The sequence below is a fragment of the Prionailurus viverrinus genome, chromosome A2 (genome assembly GCF_022837055.1).
Source record: "Prionailurus viverrinus isolate Anna chromosome A2, UM_Priviv_1.0, whole genome shotgun sequence".
NCBI classification, from domain to species: Eukaryota; Metazoa; Chordata; class Mammalia; order Carnivora; family Felidae; genus Prionailurus; species Prionailurus viverrinus.
The window spans coordinates 25,711,610-25,733,215 of record NC_062562.1 but is presented as its reverse complement, the minus strand read 5'-3'; the positions used below and the strand labels follow the sequence as shown (position 1 = coordinate 25,733,215).

General features: G+C 42.4%; 2 protein-coding genes across 6 annotated transcripts in view; one reads left to right on the top strand and one right to left on the bottom strand.

Annotated features, from left to right (window-relative positions):
• Nucleotides 1-176, top strand: part of ACOX2 (acyl-CoA oxidase 2) — a 29,783-nt gene extending 29,607 nt beyond the window's left edge. Inside the window, exon 15 of the mRNA XM_047845122.1 lies at nucleotides 72-176. Coding sequence (XP_047701078.1) covers nucleotides 72-134 — 63 coding nt within the window. The 3' untranslated portion in view covers nucleotides 135-176. The remainder of the gene's footprint in view (nucleotides 1-71) is intronic.
• Nucleotides 177-2,605: 2,429 nt separating this feature from the next.
• KCTD6 (potassium channel tetramerization domain containing 6) lies at nucleotides 2,606-20,574 on the bottom strand. Of its 5 annotated transcripts, none has more exons than XM_047845153.1 (3): nucleotides 20,571-20,574; nucleotides 5,279-6,512; nucleotides 2,606-4,009 (listed from the first exon to the last, which is right to left on the bottom strand). In XM_047845153.1, exons 2-3 carry the CDS (start codon nucleotides 5,303-5,305, stop codon nucleotides 3,323-3,325), a joined length of 714 nt encoding a protein of 237 aa, XP_047701109.1. In that variant the 5' UTR covers nucleotides 5,306-6,512; nucleotides 20,571-20,574; the 3' UTR covers nucleotides 2,606-3,322. The 5 variants fall into 5 exon arrangements, with proteins under 5 accessions (XP_047701109.1, XP_047701101.1, XP_047701119.1 ...); XM_047845145.1 differs by lacking the exon at nucleotides 20,571-20,574 and adding an exon at nucleotides 12,028-12,221 and having other exon boundaries at nucleotides 5,279-5,348; XM_047845163.1 differs by lacking the exon at nucleotides 20,571-20,574 and adding an exon at nucleotides 9,763-11,952 and having other exon boundaries at nucleotides 5,279-5,348.
• Nucleotides 20,575-21,606: the final 1,032 nt, after the last annotated feature.

The window sequence follows — 21,606 nt, the reverse complement described above, 5'->3', positions numbered from 1 at the left end:
ACTTAATTTGAAGGTAAAAGTCATTAATCCTGACAGATATATCCTAACAATGCACTTTTTTCTACAAACAGGGGAACCCTGCCTATGAGAAATATTTAAGACCACTATTACAAAGTTCGAGAGCCAAGCTGTGAAATAATCAGCAGCATTCAAGAGGCACCACCATGTGATAATGGCACTATTTAATGGCATATATAGCATTAATGGCATATATAGCATTAAATTTTAAAGTATACTTCATATACACTTTATATATTTTCAAGTATGTATACATTTATATCTTTTTGGTTTTTTCAAGTAAGCCCTACGCCCAACACAGGGCTTGAAATCACGACCCCAAGATCAAGAGTCTGCCGTCTCAGCCAGCTAGGCGCCCAATAAAGTGTGTATTTTTTTAAAGAGAATCATTATCTTTTAGAGACATAGTCTCAAATGAATGAAACATCTGTGATTTACTTTAAGATAATCCATGGGAGGAAAAAAAAGAGCAAATAGTTGAAGATGATCAATGGGTACATGAATGTTTGCACTATTCTCTTTACTTCTGAATATGTTTGAAATAAAAAATAGTAGCGCTATCCATTGGTAGTTTCTATTTTGTTAAACACCAGGGTTTTAGGTCTTTAAAAAAACTCAATGAACTTATTAGTTATCACATCTATAGCACACATTTATCTGAGGCTTAAAAGCACATACACAATGTGTGCACACACAATCCTCCGAAAGTGCCTAATACTCTAAATAAAATGTAGAGTCCTGAGAATACAACTAAATATCAGTTTTTGAAAATCAACTCTTTCACAGTGAAAACAACTTAAATTTTCCTCAGGGGAGCCTGGGTGGCTCAGTCAGTTAAGCTTCTGACTTTGGCTCAGGTCATGATCTCACAGTTCGTGAGTTCGAGCCCCATGTCAGGCTGTGCTGACAGCTGAGCCTGGAGCCTGCTTCGGATTCTGTGTCTCCCTCTCTCTCTGCCCCTCCCCCACTCACACTCTGTCTCTCTCAAAAATAAACATTAGAAAAAATTTTTAATTTCCCAAAAGAAGATATAATTGTCTCAAATTACCCAAATATAATCAAACTACATTTTTCATGTTGCCCAAGTAAATAAAACAATCAAAATTAAATGCCACCAGACACATAAAATTGCAAAAAATCTCAGCTGGCTACTTTCTCTAATTTATTCATAAAACTAATCATTCAGTTGTTAATAATTAACAAATCTGAGAAATTTTATCAAAAACAAACTTCTCCCCAGTAAAATGGTCACGGAAGAAACCTCGTTTTAAACTTCTGAAATCCTGGAACAACTAATATTATTCCCATTTCTATATCTATTTTCAATTCAAATCATTGTCTTGCATTTACCTCAGCTAACTCAACAACACATAAGTGGCTGAATATGTTTTTTTAGGTAACCTCTAATCAGTTTGAAGTATGAGACAATTTTCTAAAAAGATAACCTCATCCTAGCACATTTACTGGAACCACAGCAACCTGCCAATAACATGAAGAGATATCAGACTGAAGACAGTTTAGCTGAAGATGGTGAAAAAGGGGTAATTATAGGTTTCTGGATGTTGGTCATTTGTCAAATCTTAAAATAAATTTTCAGAGAGACACGGGCAAAAATGGATATAGGTAAGTATTTTCATCCTCTTAGGGCCAGAATCTCAGAATGTTCTCATAAAGAGGACGTAAGGAGGACCCTACTCGAGGGCACACAGCCTCAGAACTCCATACTTCCCCTAGAAAATAGGAAAGGGGTGCCTGGGCGGCTCAGTCAGTTGAGCATCTGACTCTTGATTTCAGCTCAGGTCACAATCCTGTGGTTGTGGGATCAAGCCCCACATTGGGCTCCACATTCCTGCCTCTGCCTCCCTCCTCTGCTCACGCTCTCCCTCTCTAAAATAATAATTTAAAAAATTAAAAAAAAAAAAAGGGAAACAGGGAAGAAATTACAGGATTTCTTTTATAAGGTGTTCTGGTAAACTAGGAAGTCACGCTGTAGCTAAACTAATCCTTCCTATAACCTCCAAGAAAGACAATCAAATCAACCATTCAAAATAAAACTACAGTGAAATAAATAAAAGTACATACGTATCTCCAACTGCTCCAGAGTCTCCACTCACTGCAGTTTTTCTCCTCAGAAACGAACTTAACTGTAATAATAAAATATATTTGTGGGCCACCATAACGCTATGAGAATAAAGTGGCTAAAGAGGCAATCTGTCCCTGTGCTCAGTACGAAGCTAGAATAAGGGTCATATTCAGTGCTGACAATTGGTGGCTTACTGAAGAAAAATCTATGATCTTCAACCTAAGTCCTATTTGAGAAAATTTATCAAACTATTATGCTCACTGTTCAAGTATGCATTATTTTAGATAAAACTACTAATTCCATCCATTCCTGCTCCAGTAACACAGTACAGTTCTGTAGACTGCATCCTAAGTTTCTACAGAATCCTCTTGAGTCAAATACAAATGTGCTACAGGCAGTATATACACTGGGACATAAACCAAATAATGTGTACTTTACACAAGGAATATAATATTCCCCCCTTAAGTAACAATAATCAACAAATACAAACCTAATTTTCATATTTCATTTTTTATTAGGTTTTTTTTTTTTTTTCCTGGTAGACAGTACACTTGGGAATTATACTGCACCAGGCATAAGAAGTAAGAGTTCTACCACAGGGACATTTTGTATTCAGAATCCAATATAAATATTTCTAGTCAGACATTTCCATGGCTACAGATATTTGGTTGCTTGATTTATATGCATAGAAAGAAACAGTTGTCATAACTGTAAAAAGCAGTACTTAACAAGTACTTTTAAATGATTGGAACAGTTTTCCTTTAATATTACAATACTGCTTATTGGTTTGGAAACTAGGTCACCCTACATGATGTTTTGATTTTTCTCAAAGGCATCATGAGTACTCTGTTTATTCTTTCATGCCTGCATTTTTAGCCTTCTAGTTAAGTTAGGGACCATTTAATCAGAAATCATTGTAGCACTGTAATAAAAAAAAAGCTCTGTTAAGAGTAGATTATATACCATAATGATTTTCATACTTCTTTTTATAAAAAAGGTATCTGGAGGCTCTGAACAGGCACATGCATACTCAAGGTAAAGGGAACAAAACATAGAGGAGTCTGCTAAAGCACAAAACTTCCTTCTGGTCCTCAATGCCTTCAAATAAATACAAATATTTAAAAAAAATTCCCACACTGTGATTAAAAAAAAAAAAAAAAAAATCAGTCTCTTCCATGTCCTGGAGAGTCAGTTTCCAGGAACTTCTCCCAGGCTTAGAGATCAGTCATCGGTCTTCCGGGCCAGCCGACAGAAAGTCCAGTTGTGCTCCACTGTGTTCTCATTGGCCCGCTCACTCATGTGATGCACTCGGGTGTTGCGGATCGTGAAACCTTGTTTTGTGATGTATTCCATCAGATGGACCCGGAGAGAAACTTCCTGGTGATAATCACAGGGTCCAAAAGTAAAGGAAACCTGGCAATCTCTGGTGTCCATCATGTGCTTATTCCACTTCGTAAAATAGTTTGAGATACCTTCTAGTAAGGAATGGACCTTGGTGGTGATGGTTAATTGAGTTATGATGACAGCTACTGGATTGGAGTACTTAGAAAGCTTCCGAGTACTAGATAACTCCACAACTTCTTCAAAAGTATCCATAGGATACAAAGGCTTAGGGTCATTGAGACACTGAATCAGGGGCTCAATCTGATAAAAATCTGCTTCTTTCCGAAGCAGATCAAATTCCTTAAAATCCAGGGGTAAGGTCAACTCTGAAGTTCTTAAGAAATTGAGGACATATCGGAAAAGAGGTCCGTCTCGGTCAATGAAGTAATTGCCTTGAGGGTCCCGAGCTGTGGGGAAGTCCCCCCCAAACATAGCTCCAAGCATAGAATCCGGGTAACGCGTCAATGTAGTGAGAGACGTGGTATACAAGTGTCCACCTACATTTAACGTGACTGGGTCAGTCATCTGAAATTTTTAAAAAATGATCAGTCATCTGAAATTTCTTAAATCTTAACTTTGACAAATTAAGAAAATTAATGGTAACAAGCAAAGCAAAAGATTCCTTCAGGCTATAATGTATTTAGCAATCCTATAACGCAAAACAGCTTTACTGTTAATGATAAACCTACCCAGATAAAGGGACCTAACTTTTTTTTTCAGTAGGAAAAGGCTAAATCTAATTCATTAAAGCCTTACCCTAAAAATGGACGGTAATGAAGCCTTACCCTAAAAATGACTTCCAAAGCCATTTACTTTCAGGCCCAGTATCTACAGAGAAGTTTTTAGGTCAAACCAGACTATGGGAAGAGAAAGGCCAAACTGAAATATAGTCATTTTTTTCTGATTAAAAAAAAGAGAGAGAGACTTTCTTTATTTTAACTCAATTTAACACATAATAAAAATGATTTGATAATATAAAAATACCTACTTTAAATACTTACTTTGTTTTTCCCACTCAAAAAAGAAGAAATTGTAACATTTTAAAAATAAAAATTTGTGCAGTCCTAATCTTTATAATTTAGCCATGGAAATAACAGTGCCAAATACTAAATTAGAATACAGTTTAGTCAACACAATCTCATATATTCAAAGGCAGCTTTCAAATTTTATAACCTGATAGCATATTCACTCTTGTACATTAACGTTGCAATCTGACCTTTACCAGCTTCTCTAAATAATACATACCTTCCATTTTAGAAATTATATTTAAGAAAAAAATAAAATAAAAACAAAGACAGAGAGACTTCAGGTACCAGGCAAGTGAAATATTTCTTACCAAAGGAAAACAAAAATCGGAAGACATGCACATCAAAAAAGTACAGATAGGAGAAGTGGCACATTCTCCACCTTTAACTTCCCTAACACAAGAAAATATCCTCTATACCATTACCTACTTGACTATTTTAATAGTCACTACTCTACAAAGGAAGAGTTTTAAGAACAACACACCTTAAAGACCAAAAGGTCCTTAATCTAAGCTCATGATGATGAGCTTTCTCAAGTGATTATAAAAAGTGACCTGGAGAGTTCATACTGACTTTGCCTACATAAAAACACCAAACTAAACAAAAACACCCCCAAAATAATCTAAACTAATTAAGAGGGGAGGGGGTGTTGCACTAATTTACAATTTTCATTCTTATAAGATGTGTTATACCTAAGAATACAGAAGAAGGAAAAGATACACAAAAATTATTTGCCAGCCTTCAAAACGCATCTGCAAAAGCCTCTCACCATATAGCCCCAGTCTCCATTATCCATCTGCTCCAGCGCTGCGTCTCAGGGAGCCCAGGTTCCAGGGAAACTTGGGGAAGAGAAAAAGACATATGATAGAGCATTTAACCATGAAAACAGCGAAGGATTTTTCCACCCAACAGAGCAGGCCAACCACCAGAGAACTATTCATCTTTGCTCAACCAAAACCAGCTATAGGGCAAAGATCTGGAGAAGAAAGCATTCCTTTGGAACTTCTACTCATACCTAAGAGATTGACCATCTTTAGAGAAAAAAATTATCCTATGCTTAGGGAAGGAGGAAGAGCCTAGTTGGTAAACCAGTCATTCAAATTCTACCTACGCTCTCTGAAAATTCAATTTTTAGAATTTCTACAGGAGAACATTACGATTAACTCTACAGCCTTATTCTGGTGCAAACCTATTAATGATCCTTATCAAAAAGCTGGCTTAAGAGAAAGGGAGAAAGAGAAAATTCTTTTTCATCCATTAGGCAAACTATACAAACTATCCAGCTATACAAACTAAACATCTCAGTAAAAGTATTAAAAGTCATGAACCTCCAAGACTTCAAGTGACACCAGTATCACTCCAAGAGAAATATATCAGAATGGTATTTCTTTTACAACATTAAAACAATTAATTATACTTTTAATAATGATATATTTCATTCGGTACAATAATAAAACAAACAGAAAACAATGTAAATGCCAAATCATTAGAGCACAATTTGGGACAAAAAGAACCTCACAAATCTGGTTGCGAGTTACTCAGCCGGCACTTACCGAGAGCAGCCTGAAGACATTGATAAACACCCAGACACTAATGATGCCTGTTTGAATTTATTTTTATCTACAATTCAAAAGCACTTAAACACTTTCCCAGCTATGGATTTGGTTCAGTCAGTCCCCTCTCACACACATCATTCTCCAAATCAACCGGCAAAACAAACTGCAGAGCAAATTTCAAAAGCTCTGGCAAGAGACAGTCAGAAACACGAACTTATCGGTTATTTATCCAGGAAAAGCACTGGCTTTTTAATATGGTCTTTGAACAGATTCACTTTTCCCACTTTTAGAGAAATCTGGCACACTATTCCCAGAACAGGCCCTGGCTGCAGAAGATCACAAAGGCTCTTTCTCAAAAAGGTCACTCAGGCATGTAGAGAACATTTGCATAGCACAGCATGGGCTGAAATCAGAGCCTGAAGCATCTATTTTTCCACCTTGCACATTCTTCAAAGAAAACAAGCTAAAATGTGGACCAGACAACGTGCAGTCAGGTTTTATTCTCCATACTCAGCAGTTGGATATAGATAGGCCTCCACATGCTACAGGGTGAGAAATGGAACAAATGTCAAATTCAGGGCTGTTGTGACAACTTTTCATTCCTCTGACTTGCTTCACAGCACTTGAAGTAAATAGAAACAAGAAAACAGGCTTTACCAATTTACATTATGTGCATCCAATTCAGTACATGATACAGTGGACAGAGCAATAACTGATTTTATTTTTTTTAATGTTTATTTGAGAGAGAGAGAAAGAGTCCGGGGGGGGGGGGGGGGGGGGAGGGGCGGGAGTAGTAAGTTAGGGGTAGAGAGTATCCCAAGCAGGCTCTGCACTATGCAGCCCAGAGCCCAATCGGGGCTTGATCTCAGGAACCATGATATCATGACTTGAGCCAGACGCTCAACTGACTAAGCCATCCAGGCCCTCCAGTAATGAAGTGATTTAAAAGGCCAGTCATCCAAAAGTTCTGATAACAGGCTCATCTCTGGCATCTTCCCATCACCCAGAGTATTTATTCCTGACAGCCTCAAAAATAGATGAGTCAGGGCACCTGGGTGGCTCAGCTGGTTAAGCATACAACTCAGGTCATGATCTCATAGTTTGTGGGTTCAAGCCCCACATAAGGCTCTGCACTGCACTGACAGCACAGAGCCTGCTTGGGATATTCTCTCTCTCTCTCTGCCCCTCCTCTATTGTTGCTCTCTCACGAAATAAATAAACATTTTAAAAAATAATTCAGTCAACTGAGACATTTATTATAGGTCCCCTGCGGGGGGCGGGGGGAGGGGGGGGGTGGGGAGTGTGCAATGAGGATACACAGAAATAGGGAAGATACAATCCTTGCCTTCATGGAGCTTTCTATCTGTGAAGAAAGGCAACATGCAACAACTGTACAGAATTCAGAAGTGCTACATAATGGATGGACTAGCAGAGGCCTTTGGGAAGAAAGAGCAAGAACACTTCCAAATGGGAGGACTTCAGGAAGAGCTCACTCAGTAGAACTCTGCAGGAATATTTGGACAACCTTAGAGAAGGGATTCCAATGTGAAGAAACAATTTAAATAAAAAGAGGTAGAACTTTTTCTCCCACAACATTCTTGATACAATTAAGTAGTGCATGAATTACTGTACCTATTTTAGATATGCAAAATAGAGAAACAGATTAAATGACTTTCTCAAGTTTCCACAGTTGGAAAGTAACTAAAAACTTAGATTTTCTGACTCCTAGTCTAGATCTTTCTATAAATCGCCTCTTTGGGTGGAATTTGAAAGAACTGAATCCAAGAAACAAAAAGCTGAAAGGATTAATTTTAGACACCCTCACAGGTAGATTTTATTTACAAATTTAATAGGAACTGAGTCTAAGTGAGCAGTCACAATGGGTTTGTAAAAATTCCCCTGAGGAAAAATAACAAGAACCTACTCACTATCATGACTGAAGACTGGTGTCCTCTGTCTTAAGTGAAGTAAAGAACTTTAAACCAGGAATACCAGAATGGTTAAATGAGAAATGGGAGACCAAAGACAAAGGAAAAAAACAGATATCATCAATGTTACAACTGTTGTGCAAGGTCTGTCCACTATTAACCCTTTCCCCTGACTTTTTACCGCTAAACCAAAACAAGGTAACTCTTTAGCAATCATAAAAAGAAAATTAGATGATGCCTTTGAATCTGTTCCACAGCAAAAGCCAAGGTTCTGTTCCAATACAAAGAAGTAATGAAACCTCAAGCCTAATTATTCAAGAAAGCAATTATGGGAACCTATATAAACCCATGTTTCTTAAAAAGCACCCAAAAGTCTCCCTACATTTGTGTATAACTTGCAGATACATCAAAATAAAATGAAGTTATTATTAGTCACTTCCAAAAACAATGACTAAACTGTCCAAAAAAATCAAACTGTTCACTAAAGAGCTCTAAGGGGAAAAAAAAATAGTATTGATAAAGTTTAAATTTTATCCCTACTCCTTACTTCTAAACATTCTCTGTGGAGATGCTTAGATACAGCAAGAAACAAACCAAAACAAGCAGTTAGATTCCTGGTCACCCAATAACTGCACAATCAGCCTCTAAATCGATGCCTATTAGGAACATCTCAGAGATAGTACACATGAATGAAATAAAACATAATCCGAAAAGAATTTCTGGAATAGCGGCAATTCCTTCTACTAAATCATTTTTTCAGAGCTGCTAACTATTAGAAAATGATTCATTTGCTTTTCATCTTCTCCCCCTTCTGGCACAACCTCCAGTGGAGGGCTTAATGAGAAGTTAAATGACCACAAGACAGGCAGCAGAAGGAAGATCTTAAAATGGGCATCAAATGGGCCTGTTTTACTTGGTGAAGACAAAGAAAAATCTAATATTCCAGAATATTTGCCGGGAATGGAGATTATGAGGGTAACAATGAAAAAAATTTTCCTTTAAAGTGACTCTCCTTACTAAAGATCATTTTAAACAACAATGAATGCAACCAAGCCCAAACAATTGTAAAGTTCAAAGAAAGGTTTCTGACCCTTAAAAATCAGTCCCACCTGAAAATATCTGACTGTAGGTGCAAACAAAATTCTTTTTTTTTTTAAGATTATCCTCAGGGACTTTTTTTTTTTAAGTTTATTTATTTATTTTGAGAGAGAGAGAGTGAGTGGGAGAGAGGTACCGGAAGCAGTACTGGAAATTCACCCACATTTAAGCTTCAAAGGTTAATCATGACTAATGTGTAAATTCTGAAGGTGTAATGTTAGCAGATAATTAAACTACGGAAAATACATACTGAAGAATTTTTAAAGGCCTTAAAAGAAATTGCTAAGAATTTTCTAAAGTTGCAAATCTGAAAAATGCACAATTCAACAAGTTAGTAACTTAAAGAATAACCTAAGAACTCCTGAAAGCCATTCTCCTCATCACTGCAGAATTCCAATCAAGCTTTTGGTTATGATGAACTAATTTTACATAAACATTCTGAGTTTATCATTTCTGCTACAGACTACAGCTAAGAATTCTCCCAGGCAAAAGTCCTACTCCTATATTACAACTTACACATCAGAACACACACCTCCAAACTTGAATAAATAATAAAAACCTATAACTACTGCCTACCCAAAGTTCCCAGGTAGCCCTTACAAAATGCCTTTCTACTGAAATCTCTGTGGCTGGCATTCAGAAAAGACCCAATAAATTCCATCTACACATACCTTCAAAATTACCTTTGTACGGAATTCCTCTGTTCTTGAAACATGGGTGTTTGAAAGTGAAATACTTTTTATAGTAACTAGTTCAGCAACATCTAAAGGAGTCTTTTGGGTTGATGTTCACATACAGGCTGACACAAGTAGCCAGGCACACAAGGAGAATGTGATTATGGTGTTAGGTTATCCTTAACCATACCAACACAGAAATAGATGGTTTTTTCCTAAAACGAATTGTTTCTTCTCTCTCCTCTCTCCATGCAGTCTACAGGAAAGGCGCTCTACGTTGAAAACATGACCTTAAAGCTACAGAGCTATCGCAAATAGTCACAAAATCAGAAGACACCTCTTACCCTCAGTTTCTACAAAATAAAATGGGATAATACCGCCTTCCACAAAACAGTTTTACCACCAAGTCATAACAGAAAGGCAACAACTGACCCGCAGGGTAACAGATCAGGACTAGGGGTTCTGAAGTCACATGCAGGCCAGTGCAGAGGAAAGAGAACTGCTCCCCAGAGAGGATCTGTATCCCACTTCTGCTCCATTACTAATTATGAGACCCTGAATAAATCCCTCTTTAAACCCAGCTTCTTCTTTGCAGAAAAGGAGAAAATAAGCAAGAGCATGAATAGAACACCATTTGTAAACTGGCAAGTATTAAACAAATGTGAAAATACTAGTGGCAGTAGCATAAACAAGATTTCTGTGGTAAATTGAGAAACTTGGGTGTGTGAACACGAGTAATTTAGAGCCCTGGTGTGGAAACAAGGCAAACATGGAAGAGAAGGCCTCTTAATCTGCTTCCCACCTCCCGGGGTCCTCCTTTCTCCAGAGCTCCAGAAGACAAAATTACAGGTAAAGAGGAGCGTCTGGCTTTTATAGAGACCACCAGACATCTGAGCTGTTGATCACAGAAGGAACTTCTCTAAAGCATGACTCAGGATTATCTCCAAGGTAAAGCCAAAACCAAATAAATATGTGCATTCCGTTTTAAGCAGACTCTCAATATCAAAAGTCAAGACACACTGAGGGATCTGTAGAAGGATTCACCCTAGGGTTCCTTTATTTAGTAATGCTATGGGTAAAATATGACTTGTGAAAATTTCAATCACACAAATCTTAGATATGGCACTCCTCCCCACTCAATCCTTAATATCTATGGCATTACGTAAAATGAACTATTAGTATGGGCTGGTAGTTCCCAACCAGAGAGCAAGTTGTCTCAAACTACCAACCTTACAGAGAAAAAGATTTTCCTTTTCCTCGTTACATATTTGTTCCTTTGAAAACATCAATCTTGGGCTCGGGCCTGTGCTAAATGCTGTCCCCTAGCTTCTTTCCTATTCTGTGATCACACTTGAGCATTTGTGACAGCAAATAAATAAATAAATAAATAAATATGCCAAGGGGAAACGGGAGGAGATAGTCGGGCTACCCCAACATTCCTGGCTAAGCCAGGTCACCCCGGGTCTGTTTGCCGCTCAAACCTCTTCGACCACAAAGTCCTAAAATTGGATTTATCAACTTGTTCTAGAACACCTATACTTGAACAGAAACATGATAACTTCAGCAGAATATCCAAAGAGGATCTCTGTTTCGTTTCTCTCGTCCCACCCTTTGACACAACCTCCACCACCGTCAGCCCAGCAGGTGCTTCAGGGGCTCCCCATTACCAGGGTCATTTATCACCTCTGACATCAAGCATTAAAAATACCAAGACACACAAATCTGAGCATAAAGAACTCAGCTGCAGAGTGGGTCTTTGGGGGCGGAAAACCCCCCTAAGGCAGGGCTCAGAAGCCCTGTCATAGCCTTTAAATTAGGGCAAACGGTGGCCAATAAGCGCCACCACCCCCCTCCCCCCCAAAACCAATCATTTTCACGCAAAACTCGAGGTGTCCCCGTCCGGGCCGTGCTTCGCTGTTGCCCCACAGGCAAAGTCCCCCCACCCCAACCCGGTGTGGGACACAAAATGCTCGGGGCCCTGGCGGGGGGGGGGGGGGGGGCGCGCCCCGAGGTCGCGAAGGAGGGTCCGCTGAAGCCGCACGTCCCCGCGGGGCGGGCCCGGGAATCTGCGCCCAGCCCGGCCACTCGGCCGCGGGCAGCCCGCCGCGGGCTCGTGCCAGCCCCGGAGCGCGCCGGCCCGGCTCCCCGCCACCGCCCGGATTCTCCTCAACCCCGCTCCCCCGGCCGCTCCGCGCCGGCTTCTCCTTGTGCCTGGCCCTCCCGAGCCCCGGGCCCCCAAGCTCTGGGCCCGCCCCCACTCACTGCGCGGCAGCGGCGGCGGCGGCCGGGCCGGGAGACGCCGGCGGCCGGAGAGCGGGAGCCTGAGGACAAGCGAGCCTGCGCCCAGCGGCGGAGGCGGCGGCAGCGGCGACGGCGGCAGTGGCGGCGGCGGCGGCAGAGCGGACGACTGAGCCCGCGCGCGGAGTTGCGGCTCCTGCCGCCCCGCGCGGGCGGCGCCTTCCCAGCAGAGCCGCGGCGCCACGAGCGCGGGCGCCCCCTACCGGCGGCGCGGGCGGGAGGTCAGAGGACCAAGAGGCCGGAGGAACTCAGCCTGGGCCGCGCGGTCAGGCTGGCTCCGCCGCAGTCCCGAAAGCCCGCCCCGAAGCCTCAGTCCCGCCCCCGAGGCTCCGCCTCTGAAACCCTGGGCCCCGCCCAGAACCCGCCTTTTCGTCCCGCCTCCGCCCGCAGTTTGGAATCAGCCCAGCCCCCGGAGGTTTTCACTGTGTCCTCCGACCTAGGATCCCTAGGGCTGTTTCTCTTGTTTCACGAACGTGTATGGGGCCCGGACCGTGTACAGCGGCCACCAAGACAGAAGGGGGTCCTAATGAGAGGAGAAAACAGACAAGACCCAAGGAAACAGCCAGTAGACAAAAAAATGACAAGTTGTGATTCTAAGTGTTGAGAGGTATATGATTAGAGGAATGGCAGAATAAGGAAGGGGGTCTCTGCCTCAGACTCGGTCGTGGCTGGACGCCGGGCCTGAGGCCAGAGCACCTTCTGGCCTTGCCCTTCATGGAGGTGGGGTGGGGAGGGAGAAACCACCTGATGATAAGTTCACCCAACCGGCCTGCTGGGCAGAGTGGAGAAGGGCAGCCAGGCCCCAAGGGTCGACATGGACAGTCAGGTGAGGAGGACAGAGCTGACTTTAGCAGAGAAAATGACCGGTGCAAAGGCTCTGAGGCCCGAAGGAGCTGGCCCTAAGTGAGCCTGGCACCCATATTGTCCTCAGTTCACCACTAAGGAAGTCAAGGCTTCTGAGGGTAGGGAATTGCCTAAAGGCTCAGAGCTAATTGATAGACTCCTTCCAAATCCCATTCTCTTCCTGCGTAATTACCAGAGATGTCTGTCTCCTGCCAGGCAGGATGTCCCCTGACAGGTAAATGTTGGTTTTGTCCTTTCCTCTTCTCCAGCGGGATAACCTCTGGCCTTAGAAACGCACCTGCTTTCATGTCTGCATGTGCCTGAGTTGGCTCTAGGATTTAACTTTTATCAGCATGATCATCACAGTCATATCTCATGATTTCATTTTTCTCTGAAAATTCAAATCGATAGGTTAAATAAATGGCATACACCTAATCAATATGATTCCGTGCTATATTATATTCAAAAAGACTAGATGAGGATACAGGGAAATGTGTATGAAATAAGGCATGCACAAAATGGTATACGTGGTATAATCCTAATTTTATGTTTAAAAACACAAAGATACATAGACAAAAATTTTGAAGAAAATACATTGATTATAGTTCTCTCCGTGGTAAGATGGAAATGCTAGTAGTTTATTCTTTTTTTATGTTTATTTTTGAGAGAGAGAGAGACAGAGCATGAGTAGGGTAGAAGCAGAGAGAGAGGGAGACAGAATCTGAAGCAGGTTTCAGGATCTGAGCTGTCAGCACAGAGCTCAATGCAGGGCTCAATCCATGAATGGCGAGATCATGATCTGAGCAGAAGTCGGACACTTAACCGACAGAGCCCCCCAGATGCCCCAGTGGTTTATGACTTCTTAATGTACTTCTGAATTTTCTGTATTTTCTAGAATATACAGACACTGAATTTATAATCAGAAAATACAATGAATTTTATTTTTTTTACAAAAAGAAAGACAATGCCAAAATTAACCAACACTCAGCTCTTTAGGATGCGATGCAGCTAAAAATCCAGAACTGCCCCTGGCTTACTGGTATCCTTAGAGGAATCATTTCCCTTCTTAGGGTTTCTATTTCCTCAACTAAAAACAGAGGAACTAATTGTGTCAGATGTTTTCTCAGAACATTCCTATTTATCTCTTAAAAATTTTATTGCTATTATAAATTACATTTCAAATATATATTTTATAATATATTGGTGATTTATTGAAATATGATTCATTTTTATATAATAAGCTTGTATTCAGCAAACTTGAACTCTTTTTTAGTTCTAATAAGTTTATAGCCTCTCTTGAATTTTCTGTTGAATAATCATAGAGTCTGCAAGTAATGACATTTGGTATCTCCCCATCCAGTCTTTATTTCCTGTTCCTTGTATTGCTGCACTAAAATCTTCAGTACAATGTTGGATAGCAATGATGACAGTGGGCATTTCTATCTTGTTCTTGACTGTTTCTAATATATTACCCTTCGAAATAGTGATTGTTGTAGATTTTTGATAGATACCTTTTATGAGGGTAAGGAAGCACTATTCTGCTTTATGATGAATGGTTGTTGAATCTTATCTAAGGTGGGACCTTTTCCCCCAAATCTAGTCGTGGATTTTATTATATTAAACTGTCCATACATTCTTGGAATAAACATACCTTTGATGATGTGTGATGATTTTGTGATGATTTTTTCAATATAGTGCTGGATTGCATTTGCTAATATTTTATTTAGGGTTTTTGTTTAGGGTTTTATTTAGGGTTTTTGCATCCATATCTCATATGAATGAGATATGCCTACTAATTTCCTCCCTTATTCTCTCCTTGTCTGGTTTTGTTATCAAAGTTACATGAGTTCATAAAATAAATTAAGGAGTGGGTGCCTATTCACTCTACAGCTCCTATAAGACTGGGATTTTCTGTAGTTTGGATTTTCTATAGGATTCTCCTGTAAACCATCTCGGTTTGGGACTTGGGGGTGGAAAGTGTTTATACTGACACCCCAACCCACAATATTCAATCTGGCCTCACTCTCTCCACCTAAATAGCTCTTGTGGGACCAGCAGGAATCTCTTTGTTGCTGAATCCAAAAGAACCTCCTCAGATCTCCGCCCCCCACCCCCTCCCTCAGCACCCCTGTAGTGATGCTGTTGACCACCCCCGTCAGGAGACAGCCTCTTCCCACTTCCTGTTCTAGTTTCCCTCCTTTCTCTGCGGGTCCTCCTTCTCTCATGAAGATGCTCCTCCTCTTGCTTTACAGCCCCTCTCTGCCCAGGTGTCTTGCTTAGGCCATCCTCTCCTGTCTACCCATCTGTGTAGACTGGCTCAGCCACCTCCAATGATTCCATTATTGTCTCTAAGCCTTGTCTCTAAGCCGAAAGATTCTCAGATCCATATATCCAGCCCAGGCCTCTCTCCTGAACTTGACCTACAGATGCTGCATATTCTATGGCCCCTACTGTGTGCCAGGTACAGTGCTAAGTGTTTTTACTCTCCAGGTCAGTTCTCTGTTGCCACATAATAAATCATCCCCAAACTTTTGGGGATTTCTTTTTCTTTTTAATGTTTATTTATTTATTTTGAGAGAGAGAGAGAGAGAGAGAGAGAGAGAGAGAGAGCACACATGAGCAGGGGAGAGGGGAAGAGGAACAGAGACAAAGGGAGAGAGAGAATCCCAAGCAGGCTCTGCACCACCAGCATAGAGCCCGACACAGACCTCAAACCCACGAACTGTGAGATCATGACCTGAGCTGAAATCAAGAGTTGGACACTCAGCTGACTGAGCCACCCAGGCGCCCCAAACCATAAGCATTTCTTATCTCAGAGTTTCTACGGGTCAAGAATTTGGAAGCAGATTAGGTAGATAGCCCTCTTACAATCTAGATGTCAGCTGGAGCTGCAGTCAGCTGGAGGCTTGGCCAGGGCTGGCGAGTCCACTTCCAAGATCACTCAGGTACTTTTTAGCAGGAAGCACTAGTTTCTCCTCACCTGAGCCTCTCCTGACAACATGGCAGCTTGGGGTATCCCCAGCACGAGTGATCTAAAAGAGGAAAGACAGAAGCCACAAACCCTTTTATAATATAGCCTTGAAAATGACATACATGTAGTCCCTTGGTCTCACAGACCAACCCTAGGACAGTGTGGGAGGGTACCACACAAGAATGCAAGTACCAGGAGGTGGGGATCATTGGGTTCCCCCCCTCCAAGGCTGCTCACCACACTCTCACAACTCTGAGGACAGACTACCCGCATCATCCTGGCATACAGATGAGAAAACTAAGGCAAGGAGAGGTAAAGTCATTGATCAAGGCCACACAGCTGAGTGTGAGAGAAGAGATTTGAACACAACTCTGCTTGGCTCCCCCCTGGTTCTCTCCTTCTGCACACCCTTCTCTGATGGCCCACCACCAGTTTTTTCACCTTCTCCTTGTGAAAACCCCAACTCTGTCAATTTGCCACCCCCAAACCTCTCAAGTCCCCAGCTCTGCTAAGCAAGTGGTGCCACCGTCCTCCCATCTGTCCAAACCAGAAGCTTTGAGTCACGCCTGCTCCTCCCACCCACTCACTTCCCAGTGCCGGATAACCCAGCCCTGCCAAGTCTTCCTCCTCAGAGCAGCCTGGATCCACCTCTCCTTCTCTCTTTCTTCATCGCCACCACGATCACGCTGGGCCAAGCCACTGACTTGTCTGCCCTGGACATCTGCAGGAGCCCCCTCCCTCATCACCCTCATCTCTGCCTCCACACTACCCATCCATCCTCTTCTTTCCAGCATGAGTCACCTTTAAGAACACAAAGCTGGTTATGTCACCCTGCCTGCCTTAAACTCCTTCAGTGGCTCCCATTGCTTTCAGGATCCAGCCCAAATTCCCTCCAGTGTGATCGGGCCCCTGCTCACTTATCCAGTCTCTTCCTCTGCCCCTCTGGTCACATTTGAGTATCCAGGACCCCACTGTGCTTTTTTTTGCTTTTTTTTTTTTAATTTGGGCCCTCCATTATGCTACTCCCTTAGACCAGAACATTTTCCCCCCAGCCCTCAGCATGCCTGTCTCCTCACCCTTGAGCATATTGTCATCTCCTGAGAGAGGGCTTTTCTGACCTCCTGGCCAAGCTGATTTCCCCCAGCTGTAACTTCCACAGTGCCTGTCCTCTCTCCCCACCTCACTGCCTCTCAGCTGAACCGTGAGCTCCCTGAGAGCAGAAGCTGTGTCTATCTGTCTCAGAAGGGCACCCTGTGAGTACAATGCGTGACTGGTACTTAGTACACACTCAACAACTATGTGCTGGTTTGGTGCATTCCCTCCACACCCTCTCTTCCCCCTTGCACTCCAGCCACTGGACAATGTTCAGTCCCTTCAATGAAGCATGGGGTCCCTCACCTCCAAGTCTTTGCTCATGCCGTTCCCTCTGCAGGAGTGCTCTTCTCTCCTGTCCCTCTATTTATCCAGCTAACTCCTATATGTTCATGAGGAAACTAGGGTTGTCAGATTCAGCAAATGAAAATGCAGGATGCCCAGTTAAATCTGGATCTCAGATAAACAACAAAGAATTGTTTTAGGAAAAGTATGTTGTGAATATTGCATTAAATACAAGTGCCCCAGCAGGAACCAGCACCAGTTCCACCCTCCTCTGGGAGGTCTCCCTGATCTCTACCCCTACCGTCTCAGGTCTGCTCACCCCCCAACAAACTGGGCTCCCAAACCACCCTCCTGTTTGCCCCCACTAAGCATAAAGCTCACTCTGTTTTGAAACTGACTTCGAATGTGACCTCCTTGACAGAAAAACTGTGTCTCAGTCTTCATCCAAAGTGAGTTTTCTCAGTTTCAGCCCTGCCACAGGAAATGGCTAGTAAGGTTTACTGAGTGGAGAAATGAAAGGGCACAGAGGAGATAAAGGTAAAGAAGATGGGAGGAAAAAAGGAACCAGCAAATGAAACTGAGCCCAAAATGCAGGATGAATCTCTGGGATGATTACCCACAGTGGGGAGTTCCTCTTCTCACCCCTCCTCCACCCCCTGCCTTGTCTTTGTCACTTAAAGCCCCTACTCACCCACCCCCAGCTTTAAAGGGGGCCTTAAGATTGGGGGAGCAGAAATGCAAAAATAAACAGTCTGTGTCCCTTTAGGGGTTTTCCCAAAACAGTCTCTTGAACATTCAAATGGGAGGGCCAGCAAGGTATAGGAAAAGGGGTAGGAGGGAGTGTATACATCAACCTTAAATTGGGAAGAGGCTGTGAGGATCCCCCGGATAGAGAAGTACCTCCAGAAATTGAGGGGTTCTGCTCCATTGCTCAGAGAGCTATTGAAGTCCAACCAGACCACCTGGGGGCCAAACCTACACTCAGCCCACCTGTTGCATTCCATATACCTCCCACACCCCTCCCAAGCTGGGGATGGTCCCTAGGGACCCCCAGAGGTAAGGAACCCTATCACAGCTAATTGCATAGATCATCTGGACCCAAAACATTGCTGAGCTCCTTCCAACTACCCATCCTAGAGTATTCCAAACACCCGAGAAACTGGCAAATGGAGAAGTCCACTCCTTCTGCCTGTTTTGCTGACAGAATCCAGTCTCCTCTGTGTGTGTGTGTGTGTGTGTGTGTGTGTGTGTGTGTGTGTGTGTGTCTCCCTTTCTTGCCCTCAGTCCCCTTTGGTCCTTGTACCACTGGTTTCACTGGGCTGAGGTTCTCTTGAGGCTGCTAAAAGGCATTCCTTAGCCTTTTACTCACTGGCTGGCCAGTTGAGAAATACATTTCTAAACCTTCTCCCCACTCAGCCCCTGGGGACAAGCCCTAGTCCCTCTGAACACTTGCCGCAGCCTCTAGGTCACCCCTTTGGCACAAGTGACCCTTGAAGCCAGTACTTTACAATGCCTCCCCCACTTCCAGCCATGGAGACGCTTTGGTAAGTTTGATGAGAGCATTTTTCCTTTTTATAAGGTTTCTAATTACCTATTATTTCTGATCTTCTCTTTAATCAGCTTCCAGAACTCTGCCAGGAGCTACAGAACCAGGGGAAGGAAACTGGTTCTCACCAGTGTTGAGAGAGAGGCCCTGTGGTCCTTGGATGTCCCCATCCTCTTCACCATTATGACTCTGTAATTAGAGAGAATGGATCTGACATTAGACCAGGAATCAAAAGCTCTGGCTTTTGTCTTTAGTCCCATGAGTGTCTCAATGTGCCACATCTGAGAATTTCATGGGCCTTACGAGTCCAAAGGGAATAAAGCTGCCTGACCATAGCCTGGGCAGCTGGCATGCAGGAGGCAAGAAAACCCCAGATTCTGAGTCCTTATTCTCCCTGACAGCTCAGTGCTCTGAATGCCTGTCAATAACACATTTCAGGCCTTGGTTGTCTTCCCACCTCATTCTTTTTTGTTTTTTTTAGATATTATGATTATTTTATTTTATTTTATTTTTAACTTAAATCCAAGTTAGTTAAGGGGCACCTGGGTGGCTCAGTTGGTTAAGCGTCCAACTTTGGCTCAGGTCATGATCTCACGGTTCATGGGTTCAAGCCCTGCGTTGGGCTCTGTACTGACAGCTCAGAGCCTGGAGCCTGCTTCAGATTCTGTGTCTCTGTGTCTCTCTGCCCCTCCCCCACTCATGCTCTGTCTCTCTTCTCTGTCTCTCTCTCAAAAATAAACATTAAAAAATAAATAAAATAAATCCTAGTTAAGATATAGTGTAATAATTTAGTGATTCATCACTTACATATAACACCCAGTGCTCATCCCAACAAGTGCCCTCCTTAATGTTTATCACCCATTTAGCCCATCCAACACCCCCCCCCCACCTCATTCCTAATCCAAACCACCTCCTCTGCATGTGTTTATTAGCTTAGCAAGAGCCATATCCACTTGTAAGACACAGCTCTTGCCTCTTCTGCTGTCTCTCCCAAAGCCCTATGGCCTCTCCTTCCTACCATATCCAAGGCCTCTCTTTCCATACATCTTCCTGCCCAGATGCCCACACCCTCCCTCAACCTAGTGAGGGGGCATCCATGCACCTCCCACCCAGCCAAATGCATCACTTTTGTCATGGAGTTTTTCAGGTCTCTGTCTAAATATGGTTGTATTACCTTTAGAGAGCTCTTATGTTTTACACAAAGTGGAAAAAAATAATATTGGTAAAGCTGCCATAGTACGAGATCTGTTAACGTTCCAGGAGCTTCTGAAATAAAAGCATATGATTAAAAGGCAGGAATGCTATTTTAAACCTATTAAAATGTCTCTCGGGTTCATGATGAAGGTAGGGGTTCAAACACCTCAATGGCTAACAGTGGATCCATTGTTATCCCAGCAAAAACGAGAGCATCATGTAGAGAAGTAACTATAGTAACCGCGTGAAGAGCCATGATTCGGGCTTCAGAATTCTGTTACACATGTCACTTATTTCCTGTCACTGACGTCAGGTCCCAAGACATAGCAAAGTACATGGGTGGGACTCCAGCTTGCCCTCTGGCTCTGTCACTCACCAGCAATATGGGCTTGGACCCACTCAGGAGCCCCCAGCCTCAGTTTCCTCATCTGTAAATGGTATAAAAAAACTTCTTGGCAGGGTTGTTGTGACAGTGAAATGAGGCAATTAAAGTATGAAAAACTCTGATAATGCAGTGCCTGGCATGAAGTTGGCACACAATAAACGGTAGCTCCTATTATAATAACTAATTGCTACACTGCTGATTTGAAAAGATAAATATAGAATTGAAACACTGGCAGGCAGCAGGACTGGGCTGAGAGAGGGGACATTTTGAGACTGATGATTTGATTGTTCCACCAAGGCCTCTTCAAACATCCATTTGTTTTGGTTGCAAGTTGAATATTGTCCACATTGATAATTGCTATGAATAATTAAGAAACAATGAATTCCGCTGACATTCTTATAGCACTGGTGTGATTAGCTAAATATATCTTTTCATAACCCTTTCTGAACTAAGACATATAAAACCTAAACCCTTCACATCATAAAACTAAGTTGGCAGGATGATGTCATTACAAAAAATAATAAACAAGAAAGTAGCAACTTTTTATTGGGAAGTTACGGTACACCCCCCGCCCCCCCCCATCTTAGCTGATTTTTTCTTCTCTCTCTCTCTCTCTCTCTCTCTCTCTCTTTTAGTAAATCCTGTTACTGGGATATAATGTTCATGTAGGAATGTACATGAAGCATAAATGAATGGCTTGATGAATTTTCACAAAGTGAACATACTCTTGTAACTAATACCCAGATCAAGAAACAAAACATCACCTGGACTCCAGGAGCTTCCTCAGGCCCCCTTCTGGTTGATCATTTCTTTTCTTTTTCTCTTTCTCTTTCTTCTTGGGGATATAATTTATAAACCATAGGATGTATTCATTTGAAACACACAGCTTGATGAATTTGTCTAAATTCATACAGATGTGCAAACATCACCACCATCATCCTAGAATTCTTCCATCACTCTGAAAACTTCCCTGGTTCCTGTTCAAGGTCAGTCCCCACTTCCGTCCCTAGCCCCAGGCAACCACTGATCTGCTTTCTGTCTCTAGAGTTTTGCCTTTCCTAAATGTTCATATAAGTAGAAGCATACAATAGTAAACATGCCATCACAGTTTTTTTGTGTGTTATTACTGGTTTTTCATCCTAAAATATAGATATAAATATGACAAAATTAGTGTTTAAGTGTGCCCCATGAAATAACTTTAGGTGGCACATAGACAACTATTTGATA

What these genes read in the sequence shown, in the direction of transcription:
- KCTD6 (XM_047845153.1), bottom strand. Translation starts at nt 5,305, where the DNA reads ATGGATAATGGAGACTGGGGCTATATG. An exon ending in ATGGAGACTGGGGCTATATG is followed by an intron (nt 4,010 to 5,278) that starts GTGAGAGGCTTT and finishes TAAAAATTTCAG; the next exon opens with ATGACTGACCCAGTCACGTT.